The sequence below is a fragment of the Pseudophryne corroboree genome, chromosome 1 (assembly GCF_028390025.1).
Source record: "Pseudophryne corroboree isolate aPseCor3 chromosome 1, aPseCor3.hap2, whole genome shotgun sequence".
NCBI lineage: Eukaryota > Metazoa > Chordata > Amphibia > Anura > Myobatrachidae > Pseudophryne > Pseudophryne corroboree.
The window spans coordinates 866472764-866499092 of NC_086444.1; the positions used below are offsets into that span (position 1 = coordinate 866472764).

Genomic DNA, 26329 nt, shown 5'->3' on the forward strand with positions numbered 1-26329 from the left:
TCTGGGTTTAGGGAGGATGTGTATAGTTGGAGAAATTTAGGAAAGTGATATATGATGTGAGTGTGTGTGAATCATGTCACTAAATGAAAAAAAAAAATTTTTTGGGGGGATGTATGAAAAGGTAGAGTGAGGCTTGAAAAAAATTATATATACTCTAATTAACTGATGTAAAGGACAAAACACACAGAGTAGGTTAGTCCCTATGCGAAAGAAAATAAATGGTCATATATTATGACGGAGCTCAGGGCTGGCTCCTAAGTGACAATACTTACCTTTAATTCCTAAGTAGGAAGAAATGAATACCTCTATCTCATATCAAATATCAAATAGTCAGAGATGAAGTATGAAAAATGCTACCATAAAACATATGCATATTGAAAAAACAAATTGTATCTTTAGATCACATTTTGGTATCTGTATATAGTAATAGTAGAACCTTGGAGGCAAGGGCGGGTATGAGGACTAAGTGCCACAGATTATTACTGTAATTCAGCAAGCTGTTGTGAAACAGAAAATATAGTCTTTAGATTGCTATTGCGATATCTGTGACAAGGGTAAATAAAGTGGTGTATAATGGTCTGATGACCGTTACCACTGTCATGGGGTAAATTGACACCTCTTTACAAATTGATGATAAGTATAGGCATAATTGATGACCCTAATGGTCTGATGAAATCACCCAGTATAGGTCGTTTGTAAGGAGGAAGCACACTATTGAGCGCAAGGAACAGTGCTAAGCACTGTATAATCAGTTTAGAGCAGGGAAAAAGTTTCCGTGCTGCACTGATTTGGAGTGATGCGCCTAAGACCCTGGGTCTTAGGCGCATCACTCCAAATCAGTGCAGCACGGAAACTTTTTCCCTGCTCTAAACTGATTATACAGTGCTTAGCACTGTTCCTTGCGCTCAATAGTGTGCTTCCTCCTTACAAACGACCTATACTGGGTGATTTCATCAGACCATTAGGGTCATCAATTATGCCTATACTTATCATCAATTTGTAAAGAGGTGTCAATTTACCCCATGACAGTGGTAACGGTCATCAGACCATTATACACCACTTTATTTACCCTTGTCACAGATATCGCAATAGCAATCTAAAGACTATATTTTCTGTTTCACAACAGCTTGCTGAATTACAGTAATAATCTGTGGCACTTAGTCCTCATACCCGCCCTTGCCTCCAAGGTTCTACTATTACTATATACAGATACCAAAATGTGATCTAAAGATACAATTTGTTTTTTCAATATGCATATGTTTTATGGTAGCATTTTTCATACTTCATCTCTGACTATTTGATATTTGATATGAGATAGAGGTATTCATTTCTTCCTACTTAGGAATTAAAGGTAAGTATTGTCACTTAGGAGCCAGCCCTGAGCTCCGTCATAATATATGACCATTTATTTTCTTTCGCATAGGGACTAACCTACTCTGTGTGTTTTGTCCTTTACATCAGTTAATTAGAGTATATATAATTTTTTTCAAGCCTCACTCTACCTTTTCATACATCCCCCCAAAAAATTTTTTTTTTTTTCATTTAGTGACATGATTCACACACACTCACATCATATATCACTTTCCTAAATTTCTCCAACTATACACATCCTCCCTAAACCCAGACACCAATTATTTTTACATTGTCTGGAAATACTATCCCGAAACCATCAGTGGTTGTGGTTGAGTGTGAAGTACACTAAAACAGTGCATTCTCCCTTTCCACTCAATTTTTTCCTCACACTGGCCCACGGCCATACTACCCTGAATACGCCCGATCCTGTCCAATCTCGGAAGCTAAGCAGGTGTGGCCTGGCTAGTATTAGGAAGGGAAACCCCCTGAGAATACCAGGTGCAGTGGGCCCCATTTTAATTCTCCAAAACTGACTATACCCCTATGTCTGTTTCTGGAAAAACACTCCCGGACCACCCATGGTGGATTTGTATTCAGCACGGACATTGAAATCTTGCTCTTATTTTCTTTCACTTCTTTCTCACCCCAGGCCCACGGCCATACTACCCTGAATGCGCCCGATCCTGTCCGATCTCGGAAGCTAAGCAGGTATGGCCTGGTCAGTATCAGGATGGGAAACCCCCTGAGAATACCAGGTGCAGTGGGCCCCCTTTTTCCTCTATCTCTAATACAACATTCAACATTGCTCATTCAAACTTGCTACCATATCACTCTCCATTTGGATACCTTTGTATTGAGGCATAAATAGTGACGGTCCTGGATATACTCATTTCACTTGAATATACCTATATCCTTCCAATTTATCACTTCCAATATTTTCACCTTCTCCTAGCCACTTGTACCTCTTTTGCTAAAAGGGTTAAACAAGTTTTTTCCGCTAAATTACCAGACACGAGTCCTATATTCTTCATACTATTCCTCCTCCCCTTTTTTTCCTTTTATTTGAGAAACAATTAAAGGTTAAGTTTTATCGTATCTATATTTTTTTCCATACTTACCTCATCTAATCTAATTTAATTTATTCAAATGAGTGCTCCCAAACAAGGGTTTTTTGTCTTGTCTCTCCTTCCCAACTGTAGTCCAATCTACAATTTTCCTGGGAGCACCGCCAATCAGTAGCAGTTCCTAATCACATTTTTTCAACTGCATTTATATTGGTTTTCTTATGCTATTCATATATCTTACTTAGATTATTAACACTAGTGCGGTTCCAAATTCAACCTTATATATATAATTTTTCAAAATCTGCCTGTGACATGTTAGTTAGGAGCGGATTGGCTGGGACTTTATCTCCATCCAAGGCTTAAAGCAGTTAAATGCTGCATGTTCCACAGCAGGCTTGGCGAATATCTTGGGTAAGCACAAATGTCTAACATAACCTGTCCATGTTATAATTCCCTTTTTTTTTTTTAAGAAGTGTTTCCTGTTACAATGAGAAACCTTCTTTCTAAGAAAGCAAAGTACTTACAAGGAGTATTTTAGGGTGTCATCCAGTTCCATTATAGCTGCCTGATTTCCACAACGATAACAATAATTAGGTGCACTGAAAATGGTAACCACATTCCTGTCATGACACCAGTTGTAACCCTGTTTTTGAAAGGGAAAGGTAATAAGAGAATTAACTGATGCCACATACATGTCGTTATTTAAAAAAAATAAAAAATAGATGTACTCCTTTACATTGTTACTTAGACACTAAAACCCATTGAAGACACCACATAATGTGATCAAATTTCACCAAATGACTTAATTACACAGTTCCAGACAATCAAAATGTAGCTAAAAAATGTAGACTGCACCTGACTTGTGATGTTCCCGGTCCCAGAATAAACTTGCATTCAACAAACACCACTTTAGGTCAAATGCATGTAGAGACTTTTTATTCTCTAAATGCATCTGTTTTGCATTCCTTATTGTGACTGCTGAATAGAAGATAGAGATTCTCACATAAGGAACATTAATCTCTATGGAGAGATGGAAGTTCAGTTTATATTCCATTTATGTGCACAATCAATTAATATTTTCACAGGGATTGCTATGCAAGCACATGTGAAAAAAAATGGAAAGGAGGGAAGATAAAGCAATGGACACAAGAACACTGCCTTAGACTTTTAAGGCAACTCAGTCAAGTGCACAGCCTAATGTAGGGAAACGGCCCAACCTCCTTTAAGGCTAATGGTCCCATTCCCCGCTGACAGGACATTGAGCTCCTGAGGGTCCTATTCGCAAGCCCCACCACGGCGAGCATACAATCCAGCAGCACGCCACCACCCCTAACAGAGCCAGAAGTAAGAAGAGTGGTGAGTAGGTGGCAGACGTCCCAGTTAGCGGGTCCCCGGCTGTAATGGCGGCATCAGGGTATGGAGTGCAGCACTGACATGCAGGCTGCGTCTCCGGGGCTCAGTACATGCTATATGTGTGTGTGTTTCCGCTGATTCTAATCTGCTGTTAAGCTTTACAGAACACCTCAGCCAGTATAAAAAAATGGGAGGCCGCACACCATCACAGGGGCGGGGCTTCACTATGAGCGGATCCAGCAGCTCACCAGCGCCATTTTCCCTCTGCAGCTAACAGGACTCACAGGGAAGAGCAGCTCCTCCAAGTCTCCTCAGAGGTACCGGAGGGGGGGGAGCTTAGTTTGCGACCCAGCTGAGCTTTGCTTTGGCTAACAGTGCGCAGTGTGGCAGGCTCCATCTTCTCTGTCTCCCCGAGTCTCCCTGCGGGCTCTGTGTGGGTTAAGTGTGTTTTCACCTTTTCTGCGTGTGTGTCCCTTCACATTACCATGTCAAGGGAGTGTCCGTCTTCCCCTGGGGAATCACTACCGTGTACCCAAGATAGTACACATTCTCAGGCTAGTGGGTCCGAACCCACATAGTTGGATTCCCTTAAAGCAGGGGTGGGGAACCTTTGGCCCTCCAGCTGTTGCTGAACTACACATCCCAGCATACATTGCACTAGTTTTAGCATGACCAAATAGCAAAACTCTAGCAGGGCATGATGGGATGTGTAGTTCAACAGCAGCTGGAGGGCCAAAGGTTCCCCACCCCTGCCTTAAAGGGATGATCTGAAATATTTATAAAAAATTATCAAATAATGAGAAAGACGCAATATTTAAGACAATCTGTGGATGACCTGATGACTAGAGATTCAGTTCCCATTCCAGCATCTCAAACATTTGCCATTCGTCCACAAAAGTGGACTCTGGCCCAAATACTGCAGGTTGACACCGATGACGACGTATCAGACGCGGAGGAGGGTGAAGAGGGGGGTTAGGGGTGGATGCAGCCCTGTCACAAGGCATGCAGGCCCTGATAGAAGCCATTAGAGAAGTCCTGCACATTCCTGACAAGGTGGCAGAGGCGGATGAGGAATCTTATTTTAATGTAAAAAAGAAATCCTCTGCTACTTTCCCTGCATCTAAGGAGTTAAATTCCCTGTTTGAAGAAACTTGGGTTAATCCTGACAAGAAGTTTCAAATCCCTAAAAGGTTACCCACATCCTTCCCGTTTCCTCAGGATGATAGGAAAAAGTGGGAAAATCCACCGATTATGGACGCATCGGTTTCTAGGTTGTCACGTAAGACAGTCTGGGGCAGCCTCCTTAAAGGACACAGCTGACCGCAAGATTGAGACCACTCTCAACTCCCTGTACACAGCTGCTGGTGTGGCCCAGAGACCCACTATTGCTTGTGCATGGATCACTAGGGCCACTGCAAAATGGTCAGGTAATCTAATTGACGGGTTAGATTCCTTATCCAGGGGGGGGGGGGGGGGGGGGGAGATAGTTTTACTCCTACAGCATATTCAGGACTCTGCTAATTTTATGGTGGAGGCCATAAAGGAAATTGGGTTTGCTCAACTAACGTACCGGCTTTTGGCTACGCCAGTGGACTGCGGATTCCAGGAAAGGCGTGGAAAGCCTACCACTCACAGATGAGACCCTTTTTGGAGATGAGCTGGATATGTGGATATCCAAGGCTATGGCGGGTAAGTTTACATACCTTCATTCCGCAGCAGCCCCAGCTAGGAAAACTTATTCTGCTCCTACTCTGCAGTCCTTTCGGACAGCGAAATTTAAAAGTAAATCCAAAGGTTCTTCTACAGCCTTCAAAGGCAATAGAGGTAAACCCAGAAAACCAGCAACTGCAGGTTCACAGGAACAGACCTCCGGTTCTGCTTCCTCAAAGCCTTCAGCATGATGGTGGACCGCACTGCCTGGAAGACAGGCAGGTGGGAACCTGATTAAGATATTTCAGTCACATATGGGCAACATCATACCAGGATCCCTGGGTCAAAGATCTTATCGCCCAGGGCTACAGACTGGAGTTTCAGGATCTCCCAACTCACAGATTCTTCAATTCAGGCTTACCAGTTTCTCCATAAACAAGTACGACTTTACAGGCAGCAATTCAAAAACTGGTACAGTCTCAGGTTATTGTTCCAGTTCCACTTCACCTGCAAAACAAGGGTTATTTTTCCAAACGGTTTGTGGTACCGAAACCGGACGGTTTGGTGAGACCCATTTGAAACCTCACTGAACCCGTACTTATGGGTGTTCAAATTCAATATGGAGTCTCAGAGTGGTGATCTCAGGTCTGGAGGGGGAATTCCGGGTGTCTCTGGATATCAAGGATGCGTACCTTCATATTCCGAACTGGCCGCCTCATCAGGCTTATCTAAGGTTTGCATTACAAGACTGTCACTACTAGTTCCAGGCCCTGACATTTGGCCTCTCCACGGCACCAAGGGTGTTCACCAAGGTAATGGAAGAGATGATGTTTCTCCTCCGCAGGCAGGAAGTGAACATAATACAGTATCTGGACGATCTGCTGACAAAAGCACCATCCAGGGAGAGGTTGCTAGACAACATTGCCCTCTCAACATGACTACTCCAGGATCACGGGTGGATTCTGAACCTGCCAAAATCGCACCTGTAACCAATACGGAGGCTTCCATTCCTGGGGATGATACTGGATACGGAGACACAGAAGGTATTCCTTACATAGGAAAAGGATTTAGTAATCCTGTCGATGGTGCAGGACATTCTAAAGCCGACCCGGATATCGGTGCATCTATACATTCGCCTTCTGGGGAAGATGGTAGCCTCTTACGAGGCACTGTAGTACGGAAGGTTTTACGCAAGGCCCTTCCAGCTGTATCTGTTGGACAAATGGTCCGGTTCGCATCTTCACATGCACCAGAGGATACGTCTGTCGCCAAAAGCCAGGATTTCTCTTCTGTGGTGGCTTCAGATTTCTCACCTGACCGAAGGCCGAAGGTTCGGGATTCAAAATTGGATTCTACTAACCACAGATGCAAGCCTCAGAGGTTGGGGAGCAGTCACCCAAGGGGACCAGTTCCAAGAAAAATGGTCGAGTCAGGAAACCATTCTTCCACTCAACATTCTGGAGCTAAGGGCCATATACAACGCCCTTTTACAGGCATCACATCTTCAAGATCATGCCATTTGGGTTCAGTCGGACAATGTGACGGTGGTAACGTACATAAACCATTAAGGCAGAACAAACAGCAGAGCAGCAATGTCAGAGGTAACCAGGATTCTCCTCTGGGCAGAAAGACACGCTGTGGCATTGTCGGCAATTTTAATTCCGGGAGTATACAACTGGGAAGCAGACTACTTCAGCAGACAACCTCCACCCAGGAGAGTGGAGTCTTCACCCGGAGGTGTTCGGGTGCTTGACACGTCAGTGGGGAATTCCACAAATCGATAAGTTGATGGCTTCTCGTCTCACCAAGAAGCTCAAGCGGTATTGTTCCAGGTCGAGAGACCCACAAGCAGTGGCGGTGGACGCTCTGGTGACTCCATAGGTCTACCAGATGGTGCACGTGTTTCCACCACTTCCAATGATCCCAGAGTTTCACAAAAGAATAAAAAGGGAAAAGGTTCTCATTGCTCTGAACTGGCCAAGATAGGCCTGGTATGCAGATCTACTGGAGATGCTCCTAGAGGACCCGTGGCCTCTACCTCTTCGCAAGGATCTTCTACAACAGGGGCAGTTTGTCTATCAAGACTTACCACGGCTAAGTTTGACGGCATGGAGGCTGAGCGTCAAATTCTAGCCCGGACAGAGATCCCGGATAGGGTTATTCCAACCTTGATCCAGGCCAGAAAGGGGGTAACGTCTAAATATTACCACCGTATTTGGAAAAAATACCTCTATTGGTATGAGAACAGGAAATATACTGCGGTAGAATTTCAACTGGGACGTTTTCTCCTTTTTCTGCAGTCAGGAGTGGATGTGGGCTTTCGTGTGGGCTCCTTACAAGTCCAGATTTTGGCCTTATCCATTTTCTTCTAGAAACAATTGGCTTCTCTCCAGGAGGTTCAGACATTCTTGGAGGGTGTTCTGCACATCCGACCTCCCTTTGTGCCTCCTACAGCACCTTGGGATCTCAACGTGGTTTTACAGTTCCTGCAATCTGAATGGTTTGAGCCTTTACTGGACATTGACGTGAAGTTTCTTACGTGGAAGACTGTCACACTGTTGGCCTTGGCTTCAGCAAGATGTGTGTTGGAGCTGGGAGTGTGGTCTCACAAAAGCCCCTATTTGATTTTTCATGAAGATAGAGCTGAACTCAGAACTCGTCAGCCATTTCTTCCAAAGGTGGTGTCTGCATGTCACATCAACTAACCTATTGTGGTTCCGGTGCTTACTGACACCTCCACTACTTCAAAGTCCTTCGATGTGGTGAGGGCTCGAAAGATCTATGTGAAGCGGACAGCTCGTCACAGAAAATCTGACTCGCTGTTTGTTCTCTATGATCCCCTTAAAATTGGGTGTCCTGCGTCAAAGCAATCTATTGCTCGCTGGATTAAGCTTACTATGCAGCATGCTTATTCGACGGCAGGACTGCCGGTTCCAAGATCTGTACATGCTCACTCTACTAGGTCGGTGGGTTCTTCCTGGGCGGCTGTCTCTGCTTTACAGTACTGCCGAGCAGCTACTTCGTCGGGTTCGAACACGTTTGCTAAGTTCCACAAGTTCGATAATTTGGCCTCTGAGGACCTTCAGTTTGGTAAATCTGTCCTGCAGGAACCTCAGCACTTTCCCACCCGGATTGGGAGCTTTGGTACATCCCCATGGTACTAATGTGGACCCCAGTATCCTCCAGGACGTAAGAGAAAATAGGATTTTAATTACCTACCGGTAAATCCTTTTCTCGTAGAACGTAGAGGATACTGGGCGCCCGTCCAGTGCTTCATGTTTTCCTGCACTGTTACTTGGTTAAGAATTGTTGTTGGTTCAGCTGTTGCGGTTCCTGTTTCAAGTTTGGTTAGCATGGCTTTCCTCTTGTTTATGTGTGCTGGTTCGGAATCTCACCACTGTTCTTTTAAATCCTTATCTCAAAGTATGTCCGTCTCCTCGGGCACAGTTTCTAGACTGATTCTGGTAGGAGGGGCATAGAGGGAGGAGCCAGAGCACACTATTGATTTGTTAAAGTGCCCAAGGCTCCTAGTGGACCTGTCTATACTCCATGGTACTAATGTGGTCCCCAGTATCCTCTACAGACTACTAGAAAAGGATTTACCAGTAGGTAATTAAAATCCTATTTTTAGCTCTACAGGATGCCCAACAGTTAGCCAGATGGATCTTGTATGGAAAAACTCCTGAAAGTTGCTTCCTGGAAGCAATAGTAAACAAATAATGGCAGGAGGAAGAAAATAAGGGGCAGCCTTGGCATAGTAAATTATTAGAGGCACTCAGTTGAGCAAGGTCAAGTAAGCATCTGGGTCATGTGCCACTTAAGAAATCACCTGTGACGTGAAGAAATGTGAAGGCTAAGAGGTGGATTCTGTTCATTCACTAGAAATGGCATCGATGCGGAGCTAGAGTCACATGGTGGTCTGATAACACACAGCACAGAGCAACACTTTGCCCAATTAAACACAAGAGTTTGGTATGGATGACTAAGCAGTCTGTCATTCAGCTGTTCAATCAGACAGTGCAGCTGGAAATCTGTTTATTTCTTGCAAGGGATTGTCTGCTGTGATAACTGCTTATAAAGCTCTTAACACCAGACAATATATTGACGTTGGCTTGCCTCTTCTGCCCACCCACATCTTTTCTTCTAGCACCAGAGAATAGTGATCATTAATTATATTAGCAGCAGAAAAAGATACTAAACGAAGGCTGTAGAAAGTAATGCTGATACATTGTTCAGAGCTGTATACAAGCAGGTAGCTCTCACTAAATCAAACTACTCTATTCACTATGGAATGACAACACACAAATAAACAACACTCTTGATTATAGGAGATTCCCGGAAACAGATTCTGTACCACACAGATCTTAGAAAAAAATCTCAATCTGTGTATTGTAGATTTTGGAGACGTTTAATAGGTCAGCACTGCCTTTTTCTGGGATTTTACTAAGAATCATATATATTTCAATATATTTTTGCCTGAGACACTTTTCAAAATGTTATGTGATTACTATTATAGTAGAAAGACTAGTCCTTATTATATACTTATACTATAACTGAACTTGTTCTCTATTCAGATTTGGTATACAGTTCAGTCAATAAATTCAGATATTTTTGTTTCCATCACCAATACCCTTTTCACACAGAAAAGCAAACTGCTGGATCAAGCATTTGGACCCGGTAATTTTCGGATCAACGTGGGTCCTTTATCTGTGTAAAAGGGTCAACTCTGGTCAAAATTCCCAGGACTTCGACGCTAGTTTGTAACAGGGTCGACGTCCCAGGAATTGTGACCCAGGTTAACCCTTTCACACAGTAAAAATACCCGTGTTGATCGACAAATTACCAGGTAAATACGCTTGACCCAGTAATTTGCTTTACTGTAGAGGTGGACAGACTAGTACTGGGAAAAAAAACAAAAAACTGCCACTCAAATGCCAGGTAAAGTTTTTTCTCCACTTTTTGTCTGAAAGTGCTAAAATAAGGAAATTTGATACCGGTAATTCCTTTTGTCGTAGTCCGTAGGGGATACAGGGAAGTATTCGTACCATAGGGTATAGATCGGGTCCACTGGAGCCTGGCACTTTAAGAAATCTTCATTGTGTGTTGGCTTCCTCCCCTCTATGCACCTCCTGCTGACTCAGTCTAGGAAAACTTTGCCCGAGGAGACGGACATACTTTGAGAGAAGGAACACGCACAATAATAGCGGTGAGGCAACAACCCAACATACAACAGTAACAAAGGATAACACTAACCAGAACAAAAAGAAAGCAACCCTAACCAGAACTAAGTAAAGCAACGCTAACCAGAACAGGGACAGCAATAGCAGACCCAACCAAGAACTTACAACCTAGTAAGCACGAAAAACGAAGCACTGAGGCGGGCGCCAAGTATCCCCTACGGTCTACGAGAAAATAAGAATTTACTTACCGATAATTCTATTTCTCGGAGTCCGTAGTGGATGCTGGGGTTCCTGAAAGGACCATGGGGAATAGCGGCTCCGCAGGAGACAGGGCACAAAAAGTAAAGCTTTAGGATCAGGTGGTGTGCACTGGCTCCTCCCCCTATGACCCTCCTCCAAGCCTCAGTTAGGATACTGTGCCCGGACGAGCGTACACAATAAGGAAGGATTTATGAATCCCGGGTAAGACTCATACCAGCCACACCAATCACACTGTACAACCTGTGATCTGAACCCAGTTAACAGTATGATAACAGCGGAGCCTCTGAAAAGATGGCTCACAACAATAATAACCCGATTTTTGTAACTATGTACAAGTAATGCAGATAATCCACACTTGGGATGGGCGCCCAGCATCCACTACGGACTCCGAGAAATAGAATTATCGGTAAGTAAATTCTTATTTTCTCTATCGTCCTAGTGGATGCTGGGGTTCCTGAAAGGACCATGGGGATTATACCAAAGCTCCCAAACGGGCGGGAGAGTGCGGATGACTCTGCAGCACCGAATGAGAGAACTCCAGGTCCTCCTTAGCCAGGGTATCAAATTTGTAGGATTTTACAAACGTGTTTGCCCCTGACTAAATAGCCGCTCGGCAAAGTTGTAAAGCCGAGACCCCTCGGGCAGCCGCCCAAGATGAGCCCACCTTCCTTGTGGAATGGGCATTTACATATTTTGGCTGTGGCAGGCCTGCCACAGAATGTGCAAGCTGAATTGTATTACACATCCAACTAGCAAAAGTCTGCTTAAAAGCAAGAGCACCCAGTTTGTTGGGTGCATACAGGATAACAGCAAGTCAGTTTTCCTGACTCCAGCCGTCCTGGAACCTATATTTTCAGGGCCCTGACCACATCTAGCAACTTGGAGTCCTCCAAGTCCCTAGTAGGCGCAAGACACCACAATAAGCTGGTTCAGGTGAAACACTGACACCACCTTAGGGAGAGAACTGGGGACGAGTCCGCAGCTCTGCCCTGTCCGAATGGACAAACAGATATGGGCTTTTTTGAGAAAAAAACCACCAATTTGACACTCGCCTGGTCCAGGCCAGGTCCAAGAGCATGTTCACTTTTCATGTGAGATGCTTCAAATCCACAGATTTGACTGGTTTTAAACCAATGTGTTTTGAGGAATCCCAGAACTACGTTGAGATCCCACAGTGCCACTGGAGGCACAAAAGGGGGTTGTATATGCAATACTCCCTTGACAAACTTCTGGACTTCAGGAACTGAAGCCACTTCTTTCTGGAAGAAAAATCGACAGGGCCGAAATTTGAACCTTAATGGACCCCAATTTGAGGCCCATAGACACTCCTGTTTGCAAGAAATGCAGGAATCGACCGAGTTGAAATTTCTTCGTGGGGCCTTCCTGGCCTCACACCACGCAACATATTTTCGCCACATGTGGTGATAATGTTGTGCGGTCACCTCCTTTCTGGCTTTGACCAGGGTAGGAATGACCTCTTCCTGAATGCCTTTTCCCTTAGGATCCGGCGTTCCACCGCCATGCCGTCAAACGCAGCTGCGGTAAGTCTTGGAACAGACATGGTACTTGCTGAAACAAGTCCCTTCTTAGCGGCAGAGGCCATAAGTCCTCTGTGAGCATCTCTTGAAGTTCCGGGTACCAAGTCCTTCTTGGCCAATCTGGAGCCATGAGTATAGTTCTTACTCCTCTACGTCTTATAATTCTCAGTACCTTAGGTATGAAAAGCAGAGGATGGAACACATACACCGACTGGTACACCCACGGTGTTACCAGAACGTCCACAGCTATTGCCTGAGGGTCTCTTAACCTGGCGCAATACCTGTCCCGTTTTTTGTTCAGACGGGACGCCATCATGTCCACCTTTGGTAATTCCCAACGGTTTACAATTATGTGGAAAACTTCCCCATGAAGTTCCCACTCTGCCGGGTGGAGGTCGTGCCTACTGAGGAAGTCTGCTTCCCAGTTTCCATTCCCGGAATGAAACACTGCTGACAGTGCTATCACATGATTTTCCGCCCAGCGAAAAGTCCTTGCAGTTTTTGCCACTGCCCTCCTGCTTCTTGTGCCGCCCTGTCTATTTACGTGGGCGACTGCCGTGATGTTTTATCCCACTGGATCAATACCGGCTGACCTTGAAGCAGAGGTCTTGCTAAGCTTAGAGCATTATAAATTTACCCTTAGCTATATTTATGTGGAGAAAAATCTCCAGACTTGATCACACTCCCTGGAAATTTTTTCCTTGTGTGACTGCTCCCCAGCCTCTCGGGCTGGCCTCCGTGGTCACCAACATCCAAAACTGAATGCCGAATCTGCGGCCCTCTAGAAGATGAGCACTCTGTAACCACCACAGGAGAGACACCCTTGTCCTTGGATATAGGGTTATCCGCTGATGCATCTGAAGATGCGATCCGGACCATTTGTCCAGCAGATCCCACTGAAAAGTTCTTGCATGAAATCTGCCGACTGGAATTGCTTCGAAGGAAGTCACCATTTTTTTACCATGGCCCTTGTGCAATGATGCACTGATTTTAGGAGGTTCCTGACTAGCTCGGATAACTCCCTGGCTTTCTCTTCCGGGAGAAACACCTTTTTCTGGACTGTGTCCAGAATCATCCCTAATCACAGGAGACTTGTTGTCGGGATCAGCTGCGATTTTGGAATCTTTAGAATCCACCCCTGCTGTTGTAACAGTATCCGAGATAGTGCTACTCCGACCTCCAACTGTTCCCTGGACTTTGCCCTTATCAGGAGATCGTCCAAGTAAGGGATAATTAAGACGCCTTTTCTTCGAAGAAGAACCATCATTTCGGCCATTACCTTGGTAAAGACCCGGGGTGCCGTAGACAATCCAAACGGCAGCGTCTGAAACTGATAGTGACAGTTCTGTACCACGAACCTGAGGTACCCTTAGTGATAAGGGCAAATTTGGGACATGGAGGTAAGCATCCCTGATGTCTCGGGACACCATATAGTCCCCTTCTTCCCGGTTCGTTATCACTGCTCTGAGTGACTCCATCTTGATTTGAACCTTTGTAAGTGTTCAAATTTTTTTAGATTTAGAATAGGTCTCACCTAGCCTTCTGGCTTCAGTACCACAATATAGTGTGGAATAATACCCCTTTTCTTGTTGTAGGAGGGGTAATTTAATTATCACCTGCTGGGAATACAGCTCGTGAATTTTTTTCCCATACTGCCTCCTTGTCGGAGGGAGACCTTGGTAAAGCAGCCTTCAGGAGCCTGCGCAGGGGAAACGTCTCGACATTCCAAACTGTACCCCTGGGATACTACTTGTAGGATCCAGGGGTCCTGTACGGTCTCAGCGTCATGCTGAGAGCTTGTCAGAAGGGTTGGAACGCTTCTGTTCCTGGGAATGGGCTGCCTGCTGCAGTCTTCTTCCCTTTCCTCTATCCCTGGGCAGATATGACTCTTATAGGGACGAAAGGACTGAAGCTGAAAAGACGGTGTCTTTTTCTGCAGAGATGTGACTTAGGGTAAAAAACGGTGGATTTTCCAGCAGTTGCCGTGGCCACCAGGTCCGATGGACCGACCCCAAATAACTCCTCTTCCTTTATACGGCAATACACCTTTGTGCCGTTTGGAATCTGCATCACCTGACCACTGTCGTGTCCATAAACATCTTCTGGCAGATATGGACATCGCACTTACTCTTGATGCCAGAGTGCAAATATCCCTCTGTGCATCTCGCATATATAGAAATACATCCTTTAAATGCTCTATAGTCAATAAAATACTGTCCCTGTCAAGGGTATCAATATTTTTAGTCAGGGAATCCGACCAAGCCACCCCAGCGCTGCACATCCAGGCTGAGGCGATCGCTGGTCGCAGTATAACACCAGTATGTGTGTATATACTTTTTATGATATTTTTCCAGCCTCCTGTCAGCTGGCTCCTTGAGGACGGCCCTATCTATAGACGGTACCGCCACTTGTTCTGATAAGCGTGTGAGCGCCTTATCCACCCTAAGGGGTGTTTCCCAACGCGCCCTAACTTCTGGCGGGAAAGGGTATACCGCCCATATTTTCTATCGGGGGGAACCCACGCATCATCACACACTTCATTTAATTTATCTGATTCAGGAAAAACTACGGTAGTTTTTTCACATCCCACATAATACCCTCTTTTGTGGTACTTGTAGTATCAGAAATATGTAACACCTCCTTCATTGCCCTTAACGTGTGGCCCTAATAAGGAATACGTTTGTTTATTCACCGTCGACACTGGATTCAGTGTCCCTGTCTGTGTCTGTGTCGACCGACTAAAGTAAACGGGCGTTTTAAAACCCGACGGTGTTTTTGAGACGTCTGGACCGGTACTAATTGTTTGTCGGCCGTCTCATGTCGTCAACCGACCTTGGCGCGTGTTGACATTATCACGTAATTCCCTAAATAAGCCATCCATTCCGGTGTCGACTCCCTAGAGAGTGACATCACCATTACAGGCAATTGCTCCGCCTCCTCACCAACATCGTCCTCATACATGTCAACACACACGTACCGACACACAGCACACACACAGGGAATGCTCTGATAGAGGACAGGACCTACTAGCCCTTTGGAGAGACAGAGGGAGAGTTTGCCAGCACACACCAAAAACGCTATAATTATATAGGGACAACCTTATATAAGTGTTTTCCCTTATAGCATCTTTTTTATATATTTCTAACGCCAAATTAGTGCCCCCCCTCTCTGTTTTAACCCTGTTTCTGTAGTGCAGTGCAGGGGAGAGCCTGGGAGCCTTCCCTCCAGCCTTTCTGTGAGGGAAAATGGCGCTGTGTGCTGAGGAGATAGGCCCCGCCCCTTTTTCGGCGGCCTCGTCTCCCGCTCTTAACGGATTCTGGCAGGGGTTAAATATCTCCATATAGCCCCCGGAGGCTATATGTGAGGTATTTTTAGCCAAAAAAGGTTTTCATTTGCCTCCCAGGGCGCCCCCCTCCCAGCGCCCTGCACCCTCAGTGACTGCCGTGTGAAGTGTGCTGAGAGGAAAATGGCGCACAGCTGCAGTGCTGTGCGCTACCTTAAGAAGACTGAGGAGTCTTCTGCCGCCGATTCTGGACCTCTTCTCGTTTCAGCATCTGCAAGGGGGCCGGCGGCGAGGCTCCGGTGACCATCCAGGCTGTACCTGTGATCGTCCCTCTGGAGCTAATGTCCAGTAGCCAAGAAGCCAATCCATCCTGCACGCAGGTGAGTTCACTTCTTCTCCCCTAAGTCCCTCGTTGCAGTGATCCTGTTGCCAGCAGGACTCACTGTAAAATAAAAAACCTAAGCTAAACTTTTCTAAGCAGCTCTTTAGGAGAGCCACCTAGATTGCACCCTTCTCGGCCGGGCACAAAAATCTAACTGGGGCTTGGAGGAGGGTCATAGGGGGAGGAGCCAGTGCACACCACCTGATCCTAAAGCTTTACTTTTTGTGCCCTGTCTCCTGCCGAGCCGCTATTCCCCATGGTCCTTTCAGGAACCCCAGCATCCACTAGGACGATAGAGAAAAGGAATTACCAGTAGGTATCAAATTCCTATTTTCTCTAACGTCCTAGGGGATACTGGGAAGTATTAGCACCATGGGGAATTCCCAGAGCGGGTGGGAGAATGCTGAGATCCCCGCAAAACCACCTGACCAAACTGAAGGTCTTCACCAGCCAAGGTATCGAACTTATAGAACTTAACAAACGTGTTTGAACCCGACCAAGCAGCAGCTCGGCACAACTGTAAGGCCGAGACGCCACAGGCAGCCGCCCAGGAGGGACCCACCGACCTAGTCGAGTGGTCCTGAATAGAACGCGGCAGAGGTAATGCTGCCGATGAATAAGCCTGTTGGATAGTAAGCCTGAGCCAACGGGCAATGGATTCTTTAGAAGCAGGAAATCCAATCTTGGTAGCGTCGTAAAGGACAAAAAGAAAGTCAGACTTCCTGTGACGAGCAGTCCTCTTGATGTAAATCCTCAAAGCCCGAACCACGTCCAAGGACTTTGGAGCAACCGAAGTATCAGACAATACCGGAACCACTATCGGTTAATGTGAAAAGCCGATACTACTTTCAGCAAAAACTGCGGGCAAGTCCTGAGCTCCGCCATATCCTCGTGAAATATCAAGTAAGGGCTCTTACAGGATAAAGCCTCCAATTCTTACACATGCCTAGCAGAGGCCAAAGCCAGCAACATGACGGTCTTCCAAGTAAGATATTTCAAGTCCACCCTGTGTAAAAGTTCAAACCAGTCCGATTGGAGAAAGGTCAGGACCACTGTGAAATCCCACGGAGCCGTGGGAGGGACAAAGGGTTTGTACCTCCGGAATTACAGCCAGCTGCCTCTGGAAGAAAATAGATAGGGCCGAAATCTGAGCCTTGATGGAGCCTAAACTTAGGCCCATATCCAAGCCTGCTTGCAGGAAGAGCAAAAAACCGCCAAGTTGAAAATCTACCATAGAATATTTTCTACTGTCACACCAAGAAGCATACTTCTTCCAGATATGGTGGTAATGCTTCGACATGACCACCTTATCGGGCTTGGACCATAGTTGAGATGACCCTGGAAGGAAGACCTTTTCTGTCTAGACTCTCCCTCTCAACTTCCAAGCCATCAAACGTAGCCGCAGTAAGTCTGGATAGGCGAACGGCCCTTGTAGAAGAAGATCCATTAGAAGTGGTAGAGGCCAGGGCTACTTGAGAGACATGGTCAATAGGTCCACAAACAAGGCCCGGGGAGGCCAATCCGGCGCAATTAGAATTGCTTGAACTCTTTCCCTTTTCAGTCTTTTTAGAACTCTGGGAATGAGAGGAATCGGAGGGAACAGAGAGACAAACTGGTAGGTCCACGGCACCGTCAGAGTGTCCACTGCTGCAGTCCGTGGATCCCACATCCTGGAACAGTAGCGACAGAGCTTCTTGTTGAGACGAGAAGCCATCATGTCTATCAGCGGGCAGCCCCACCGTTGAACTAGCTGCTGAAACACCTGAGGGTGAAGGCCCCACTCTCCAGGATGAAGGTCGTGCTTGCTGAATTAGTCTGCTTCCCAGTTGTCCACCCACCGGAATATGGCAGATATGGCCCTTGCGTTGGCCTCTGCCCACAGTAGTATCCTTGAAACTTCTCGCATTGCGGCCCTGCTTTTTGTTCCACCCTGCCGGTTTATGTACGCCACCGCCGTGGCGTTGTCTGACTGTACCTGTATGGATTGATATTGGAGGAGAGAGAATGCCTGTAGAAGAGCACAGTAAATCGCCCTGAGTTCCAGAACATTTATCGGAAGAGACTACCACCTACCTTGGAACTGTGCCCAATGGGTCACAGTCCCCAACCACAGAGGCACGCATCCGCCGACAGGAGAGTCCAAGATTGTATTCCGAAACTCCGACCATTCACAAGGTGAGAGACTTGTAGCCACCATAACAGGGAGATCCTTTTTTTTGGCGATAGGGATATACTCTGGTGCAGCGAGACCCCCGACCACTAGTCCAAAAGATACAGCTGGAACGGACGGACGTGGAACCGACCGTATTGGATTGCCTCGTAGGAGGCCACCATGGTGCCCAGTAGTCGAATGCAAAGGTGCACCAAGATCCTGAGGGGTCAAGGCTTTGTCCATAGGTAGGAATACTTTCTGAGACAGAGTGTCCAGTATCATCCCCAGGAACTGAAGACTTTGTGACGGTTCCAGGTGTGATTTTTGGAAATTTAGGATCCACCCATGGTCCATAACAAGACTTGTAGTCAAGCTGATGCTTTGTAACAGAAGCTCCCTGGACACCGCCTTTATGAAGGGATTGTCCAAGGACTATGTTCTCATCCATCAAGCGTAGTTGCACCATCATTTCTGCCATAACTTTTGTGAACACCCTCGGTGCCGTGGATAGGCCAAAGGGCAAGGCCTGGAACTGACGGTCCTGTATTGAGAATCTGAGATAAGCTTGATGCAGGGGCAATATCGGAATGTGCAGATATGCATCCTTGATATCCATGGATACCATAAAATCCCCTTCCTCCAGGCCAGAAAGCACCGCATTGAGAGATTCCATCTTGAATACCTGTAGATACGAGTTCACAGATTTGAGGTTCAAGATTGGCCGTACCGAACCGACCGGTTTCAGTACCACAAAAAAAGAATGAATAAAAACCCTTGCTTCCGAGCAGAGGAGGGACCGGAACAATCACTTGTGTGTGTAGAAGTTTTTGAATTGCGTCCTGCAAGGTAACTTTTGGTACAGGTGAAGCTGGTAAGCGTGACCTGAAGAATCTGTGAGGAGGAAGTGCTTGAAATTCCAGCCAGTACCCTTGAAATAGGAGATCCCTCACCCAAGCGTCCCGGCAGGACTCCACCCATACATGAGCAAAATATTGCAGTCGATCACCCACCTGAAAGTTCCTCGGCAGCTGGGGCCAACTGTCATGCGGTAAGGCTTTGTGAAGGAAGAACCTGAGGTCTGGTTCAGTGATACAGCAGCCACTGGTCTGCGAGATTTACCTGTATTTCCTCTGGACGCATTTGAGGCACCCCTGGCCCTGCCTCTAAACCTGGCCACACGAAAAGACTGTAGAGAGGGACCGGGTTAAGGATGTCTAGCCGGAGGCACAGCAGACGGCAGATAGGTGGACTTACCCGCCGTTGCTTGAGAAATCCACTTATTTAATTCCTCCCCAAACAGGGCATTCCCCGTGAAGGGAAGATTTTCCACACATTTTTTGGAATCAGCATCCACTGACCATTGTAGCAGCCACAGAGCCCTGCGGGCCAAGACCACCATAGCCGTGGTTCGGGCATTAATGAGGCCTATCTCCTCGATTGCCTCATTCATGAAGTTAGCAGCATACTGGGTATGTTGCAGTAGAGTCAGTATCTCATCCTGAGGCAAAGTGTCAAACCCCTCAATGATTTACCAGATCATTTAACTATGGCCCTTGTGATCCATCCACAAGCAATGGTGGACCTCTGTGCGACTCCCACTGCAGTGTAAATGGATTTGAGTGTAGTCTCAATTTTACAGTCAGCTGGGTCTTTTAGACAGATAGCACCAGGTACAAGCAGCACAATCTTACGTGACAGCCTGGACACTGAGGTATCCACAATCTGAGGGTTCTCCCATACCTTCCAGTCCTCAGGGGGGAAAGGGAAGGAATTTAGCATGCCTCTTTAAAAAATGTGTTTAATTCCTTTGAGACAGGGAATGTGGCAGTAGATTTTGGTTTCACATTAAAAAACAACTCATCAGGTACTGTCTCTTTATCTGGTTTATTGAGGACTTCTCGAATAGAATATATTAGGGCTTCCACACCCTGAGACAGAGTATTATCACCTTATACTTCCACTTCACCTTCTTGCAAAATTGGCAAGTCATTTTCAGAGTCAAATTGGAGTACATGTGGGAGTGTGCGTTTATGTGAGACCAGCAAGGGGAGCTGTGAAGCCTGTCTGTGGTCAGCAGCATTGACTACAAAATCATCCACAGATTTCTTTAGCATTTGCCTTTCCTGTCTGGCAGTAGCCAATTCAGAATATTAGATATTATTCCTTAAAAGATTCTAACCACTCTGGTTCCTGTGTACTGCTTCCCAGAGAAGGGAGAAAACACTGATTACATAGTAAAGATCACCCTGGAGAAAGGGAAAACTTGGTGTTGCAGGATGGATACACAGCCTTTTTACCAGACATGCTGATAAACACACACATAGTAAGTGTAATAATACAGAAATAGTGAAAAACACAGTAATATGAACACAGAGCTCCAGACACCATGCCTGGAGTGATACAGAGAGGGATGAGACCAGCACACAATGACTCGCAGCTAAAGAAGCGCTTTGCTGGGCATAAACCAGAGCCTTAGATAAGGTAACTGGTTTTCGGATACTAGAAAAGCTCCCCCTTTCTGGAAATCCCCCTGGTACCGTACATGGTTTTTCTGGAGGACCTGTGTAGGAGCAGCGCTTCCCTGCGTGTAGTCAGTAGGCTAAAGCAGCAGGAAATGGCGCCTCTTCACCGCTGGTCCCCCTCGCCGGGAAGCCCCGTCGCCGTATTGGCGCGCGGACTCTTCACATGTATTATACTGGCACTGGTGTCCAAAATGCAGGAAACGGGGTTAAAACCCCTTCCTGTACTAGCGTCAGTGTGGGTGTTCGCAGAGGGAACCACAGCTAAGTGCCCACCGCGCCCTTATGACGCCACGGGCACGAGGACCCGCTAACCGGGGGCCCCGGTTTCTGTACTCATCGCACCACGTCTTCAGCATCTATTAGGGGTGGTGGCATGCTGTTGGCGTGTGCGCACACCCTTGGGGTATGCGAAACAGCACATCAGGAGCTTTGTCCTGTCAGCGGGGATCCGGACCATTAACCCTATAAGAGGTTGGTTCGGATTCTCCCCCTAAGTCCCACGACGCAGGCAGACTGGTGCCAGCCAGTGCTGCCTAAAAATAAACTAAAACAAATTTCTGAAGAAAACACTCTGGAGTTCTAAACCGAGTCTGCAGGAGGGGCATAGAGGGGAGGAGCCAGCACACGCTGAAGATTTCTTAAAGTGCCAGGCTCCAATGGACCCGATCCATACCCCATGGTACTAATACTTCCAAGTACCCCTAGGACTTTAGAGAAATTATTTTAATGGTGGCTATCCACATAAGACATTACTCCGCTCCTTTACATTAGATGACTGTCTGAAACAGACAAGAGACAACAGCATAAAGGAGGGCAGTTCCAGATTTTTAGTGGGATCAGGGCATGTCGTATCCCATGTAAGTTATACTTTGTAGTTTAGTTTAACACAAAGGTTTCATTGTTGGAGTTCTCAATTAAACATTTTTTTTTTTACATAAAAATACTCTGTCTTCTCTTGTTTTACATTTAATAAAGTTTAAAAAGCATTTTTAATATATTTAAATATTTAATTTAAATATATTAAAAGAAGATCAGCATAGTTGCGCTGGGGCCTAGCACTTAGTTTCAGTGCATGCACCCAGGAATGCTGCTCGCAAGGCATTCTGGGGCACAATTTCGGGAGTGATGTCGGCAGTTACAAACTGCGTCACTCACAGGGGGCAGCAGCAGCAGGAGGAAGTCAGTTCTGCACTTAAGCAGAACGGATTTCCTCCATTAACCACTTAACCGGCTAATATTTTTCCCCAAAAATGGCTTCCGAAATTGTTGATTTTTTTTATTATCAAATTAGGTAAATAATATCTCTTTAAACCTGATTCAGTATAATATTTTCAACAAAAGTGCAAAAACAAGTTTAAATAGCTATTATTTACATAATGTGAAAATAGAAAAAATAAATCGTGGTCATTTAAAAACAAACAGATTTTAGTTCAAACAAATAAAAAAAAAGTTTTGAAAAAGTGTAAGGAGTTGAGTAGGCAATATATCTGATGGATTGTTAGGTGACGGAGGTACTGTATGGAGAGGAGCAGGGGTGGATCGGCACAGTGGGATGGGGAGGAGCGGTACGAGCAGCTGCAGTTGTCAGAGAGGGGTTGGTGCAGCAAAAACAGTAGGTTAGGCCTGACAAAGTGGGGGTGGGTGGGTGTGTGTATGTGTATGTATATATCTATCTATCTCTATACATCTATCTATATACACACACATAACGAGATTTATGGTAAGAACTTACCGTTGTTAAATCTTTCTGCAAGGAATTACATCGGGGTGTAGAGTAGGATCTTGATCGAAGACACCAACAGGCTCAAAGCTTTTGACTGTTCTCAAGATGCACAGCGCCGCCTCCTCTATAACCCTGCCTCCATGCCAGTGAGCTCAGTTTTGTTAACCAGCCCAATGCAGTAGCAGGTACCAGAGACGGCAACCGATCATAGCCAAATAAACCACACGTACCGCAGGAGAGGGTCAGCGGCTATGCCAATACCAACCCAAAAAAGCTAAGTGCATCAGGGTGGGCGCCTTGTGGAGCCCAGTGTACCTCGCAGAAAGAGATTTAACAACGGTAAGTTCTTACCATAAATCTCGTTTTCTGCTGCGGGGTACACTGGGCTCCACAGGGAATGACATTGGGGATGTCCTAAAGCAGTTCCTCACGGGAGGGGACGCGCTGTAGCGGGCACAAGAACCCGGCGTCCAAAGGAAGCATCCTGGGAAGCGGCGGTATCGAAGGCATAGAACCTTATAAACGTGTTCCCTGAGTACCACGTAGCCGCCCTGCACAATCGGTTCAAGGGTCGCACCACGGTGGGCCGCCCAAGATGGTCCAACCGACTGAGTAGAATGGGCCTTAATGGTAGCAGGAGCTGGATGACCAGCCTGTACATAAGCATGTGCAATCACCATTCTAATCCATCTAGCCAGAGTCTGCTTGGAAGCAGGCCAGCCACGTTTGTGAAAATCAAATACAAAAAGAGAATCAGATTTCCTTACGGAGGAAGTTCTCTTCACGTAGATACGGAGAGCCCGTACCACATCCAAAGACCGTTCTTTGGGAGACAACTCAGGAGAATTGAAGGCCGGAACCACAATCTCCTGGTTAAGGTGGAAAGAAGACACCACCTTAGGCAAATAACCTGGCCGCGTTCTAAGAACCACGTGGTAACGGTGAAAAATCAAATAGGGAGACTTGCAGGACAAGGCACCCAAGTCCAAGACCCTTCTAGCCAAAGAAATAGCCAGCAAGAAAAGGACCTTAAGGGAAAACCACTTAAAGTCAGCAGAGACAAGAGGCTCAAACAGAGACTCTTGCAAGGCCTCCAAAACCACCGACAAGTCCCAAGGGGCCACAGGCGGCACATAAGGAGGCTGAATCCGCAACACACCCCGAGTGAATGTATGGACATTAGGTAGGGTGGCAATCTTTCTCTGAAACCAAACCAACAAGGCACAAATGTGAAACTTGAGGGAGGCTCGTCGCAGGCCTAAGTCCAGGCCCTGTTTTAGGAAGGCCAACAGTTTGGCCGTGCTAAACTTGAAAACGTTATGATTGTGAGACGCACACAAAGTAAGCATTCCAGACCCTATGGTAAATCCGAGCAGAAGCCGGCTTACGGGCCTTCAACATAGTTTGAACGACTGCCTCAGAATAACCCTTGGCCCTCAGGACGGAAGACTCAAGAACCATGCCGTCAAAGCCAGACGGGCCAAGTCCTGGTAAACACAAGGGCCCTGAACGAGGAGGTCTGGTCGTTGTGGAAGTGGAAGGGGACAATCTAGCGAGAGGCCTGGTAGATCAGAGAACCAGTGCCGTCTGGGCCACGCTGGAGCTAGCAGAAGTAGTTTTCCTCCCTTCTTGATTGAACTTCCGTACTATTCTGGGCAGGAGTGACACCGGAGGGAACACGTACGGCAGCTGAAAGTTCCATGGGATTGACAGAGCATCCACGAACGCTGCTTGAGGATCCCTTGTCTTTGCTCCGAAGACCGGAACCTTGTGATTGTGTCGAGACGCCATCAGGTCCACGTCTGGGAGGCCCCACTTGTCCACAAGAAGTTGAAACACCTCTGGATGTAGGCTCCATTCTCTGGCGTGCACGTCCTGGTCTGTTCTGAATTAGATGCTGGGCCATTGTCAACGCGTTGAACACTGCCCGCAGTTCCAGAATATTGATTGGGAGCAGAGACTCCTCCTTGGTCCTCCAACCCTGAAGAGAGTGTTGTTCCAACAACGCGCCCCAACCTCTCAGACTAGCATCCGTCGTCAGAAGGACTCAGTTGGATATCTAGAAGGAACGGCCCCTGCTCAATCGTTTGTCCTGCAGCCACCAACTCAGTGACAGGCGGACCTCTGGAGACAATGAGATCATGTGAGATCTGATCCGGTGAGGCAGGCCGTCCCACTTGGTCAGAATTGACTTCTGCAGAGGGCGAGAGTGGAACTGAGCATACTCCACCATGTCTAAAGCAGACACCATGAGACCCAGCACTTGCATTGCCGAACGTATCGACAGTTGCGGACGAGATAGGAAGCATCGAATCTTGTCCTGAAGCTTCAAGACTTTCGCCTGAGACAGCGACAACCGTTGGTTGTGAGTGTCCAATAACGCTCCCAGGTGTAACATGCTCCGAGCAGGAACCAGGGAGGATTTCTTCCAGCTGATCAGCCAACGGTGGGCTTTCATGCACTGGACCATCAGATCGAGATGACACAGGAGAAGTTCTGGGGATTTTGCCAGAATCAACAAATTGTCCAAGTACAGTAAGATCCTGACCACTTGACGGCGGAGAGTAGCCGTCATGACCGCCATTACTTTGGTGAAGACTCGGGAACCGTTGTAAAACCAAAGGGTAACACCCGAAATTGGTAATGCAGGTTGCCCACCGCTAACCGCCGGTACTGTTGATGAGATACCGCAATAGGAATATGCAGGTAGGCATCCTGTATGTCCAGGGAGACCATATAGTCCCCAGGCTCCATGGCCAGAACAATAGAGCGCAGAGTTTCCATACGAAACTTGGAGACCCGCACATGCTTGTTCAAGGACTTCAGATTGAGGCTAGGCCGCGAGGACCCGTTCGGATTCGGGACTAGAAACAGCATGGAATAGTACCCCTTGCCTCTCTGAGCCAGAGGCACCTGGACCACCACTCCTTTGACCAGGAGGGAATGTACCACTGAGTGCAACGTGTTTGCTTTTGCCGGATCCAGAGGCACATCTGTCAGGCAAAACCGCTGCGGGGGAGGATTCTTGAAAGGTATGGCGTAACCTCGAGCGACGACTTCCCTCGCCCAGGCATCTGAAGTGGTCTTTCAAACATTCCTGGGCAAAACCTAGAAGACGGCCCCCTACCCTGGGATCCCCCAGAGGGAGGCCCGCCCCGTCATGCGGCAAGCTTGTCAGTTTTGGAAGCTGGCTGACGGGCAGCCCAGGCACGCTTTGGTCTGGGCTTGTTTGGTCTGGAAGCACAAGCTTGCTTTAAGTACGCCTGACCTTTTGCTTTACCTGGAGTACGAAAGGGCCGAGGGAAATAGATGTTATGGTAAGAACTTACCATTGATAACGTGATTTCTCCTATGTCCACAGGTATCCACAGGATAACATTGGGATATGCCGGAGCGACAGCGGAAATGGCACCAAACAGTCACGAGCTTTCTGGCCTCCCAGGATGCATCGGGGCTTCTCCATATAATCCCGCCCACTGACTCAGTCAAATCAGTTATTTCCACAGCAATTTAGGCAGGAGCATCAGGTAGAAACCTATTCAGGCGATAAGAACACACATGCACACCCTTCCATGCAAGAGGGAAGAGGTTTAGTGATTGTAAAGATCCTCAAATCAGGTGCGTCAGGGTGGGACCCCTGTAGATACCTGTGGACATAGGAGAAATCACGTTATCAACGGTAAGTTCTTACCATAACGTCTATTTCTCCGGCTGGGTCCACAGGATAACATTGGTATTCCCAAAGCCAGTTTTAGTGGTGGGGACGCTCCTGATTAGACAGGAGAACCTTTCGCCCGAATTCAGCGTCATGAGAGGCAAAAGTATCCATGGCATAATGTCTAATTAAAGTGTTAATGGAAGACCATGT

At 46.8% G+C, this 26329-nt stretch overlaps 1 protein-coding gene and 2 pseudogenes across 1 annotated transcript in view; 2 read left to right on the top strand and 1 right to left on the bottom strand.

Annotated features, from left to right (window-relative positions):
• Nucleotides 1–26329, bottom strand: part of PPP2CB (protein phosphatase 2 catalytic subunit beta) — a 179082-nt gene that overhangs the window by 2005 nt on the left and 150748 nt on the right. Inside the window, exon 6 of the mRNA XM_063920016.1 lies at nt 2942–3060. Coding sequence (XP_063776086.1) covers nt 2942–3060 — 119 coding nt within the window. The remainder of the gene's footprint in view (nt 1–2941; nt 3061–26329) is intronic.
• Nucleotides 1746–1863, top strand: LOC134942509 (5S ribosomal RNA; annotated as a pseudogene).
• Nucleotides 2003–2120, top strand: LOC134933776 (5S ribosomal RNA; annotated as a pseudogene).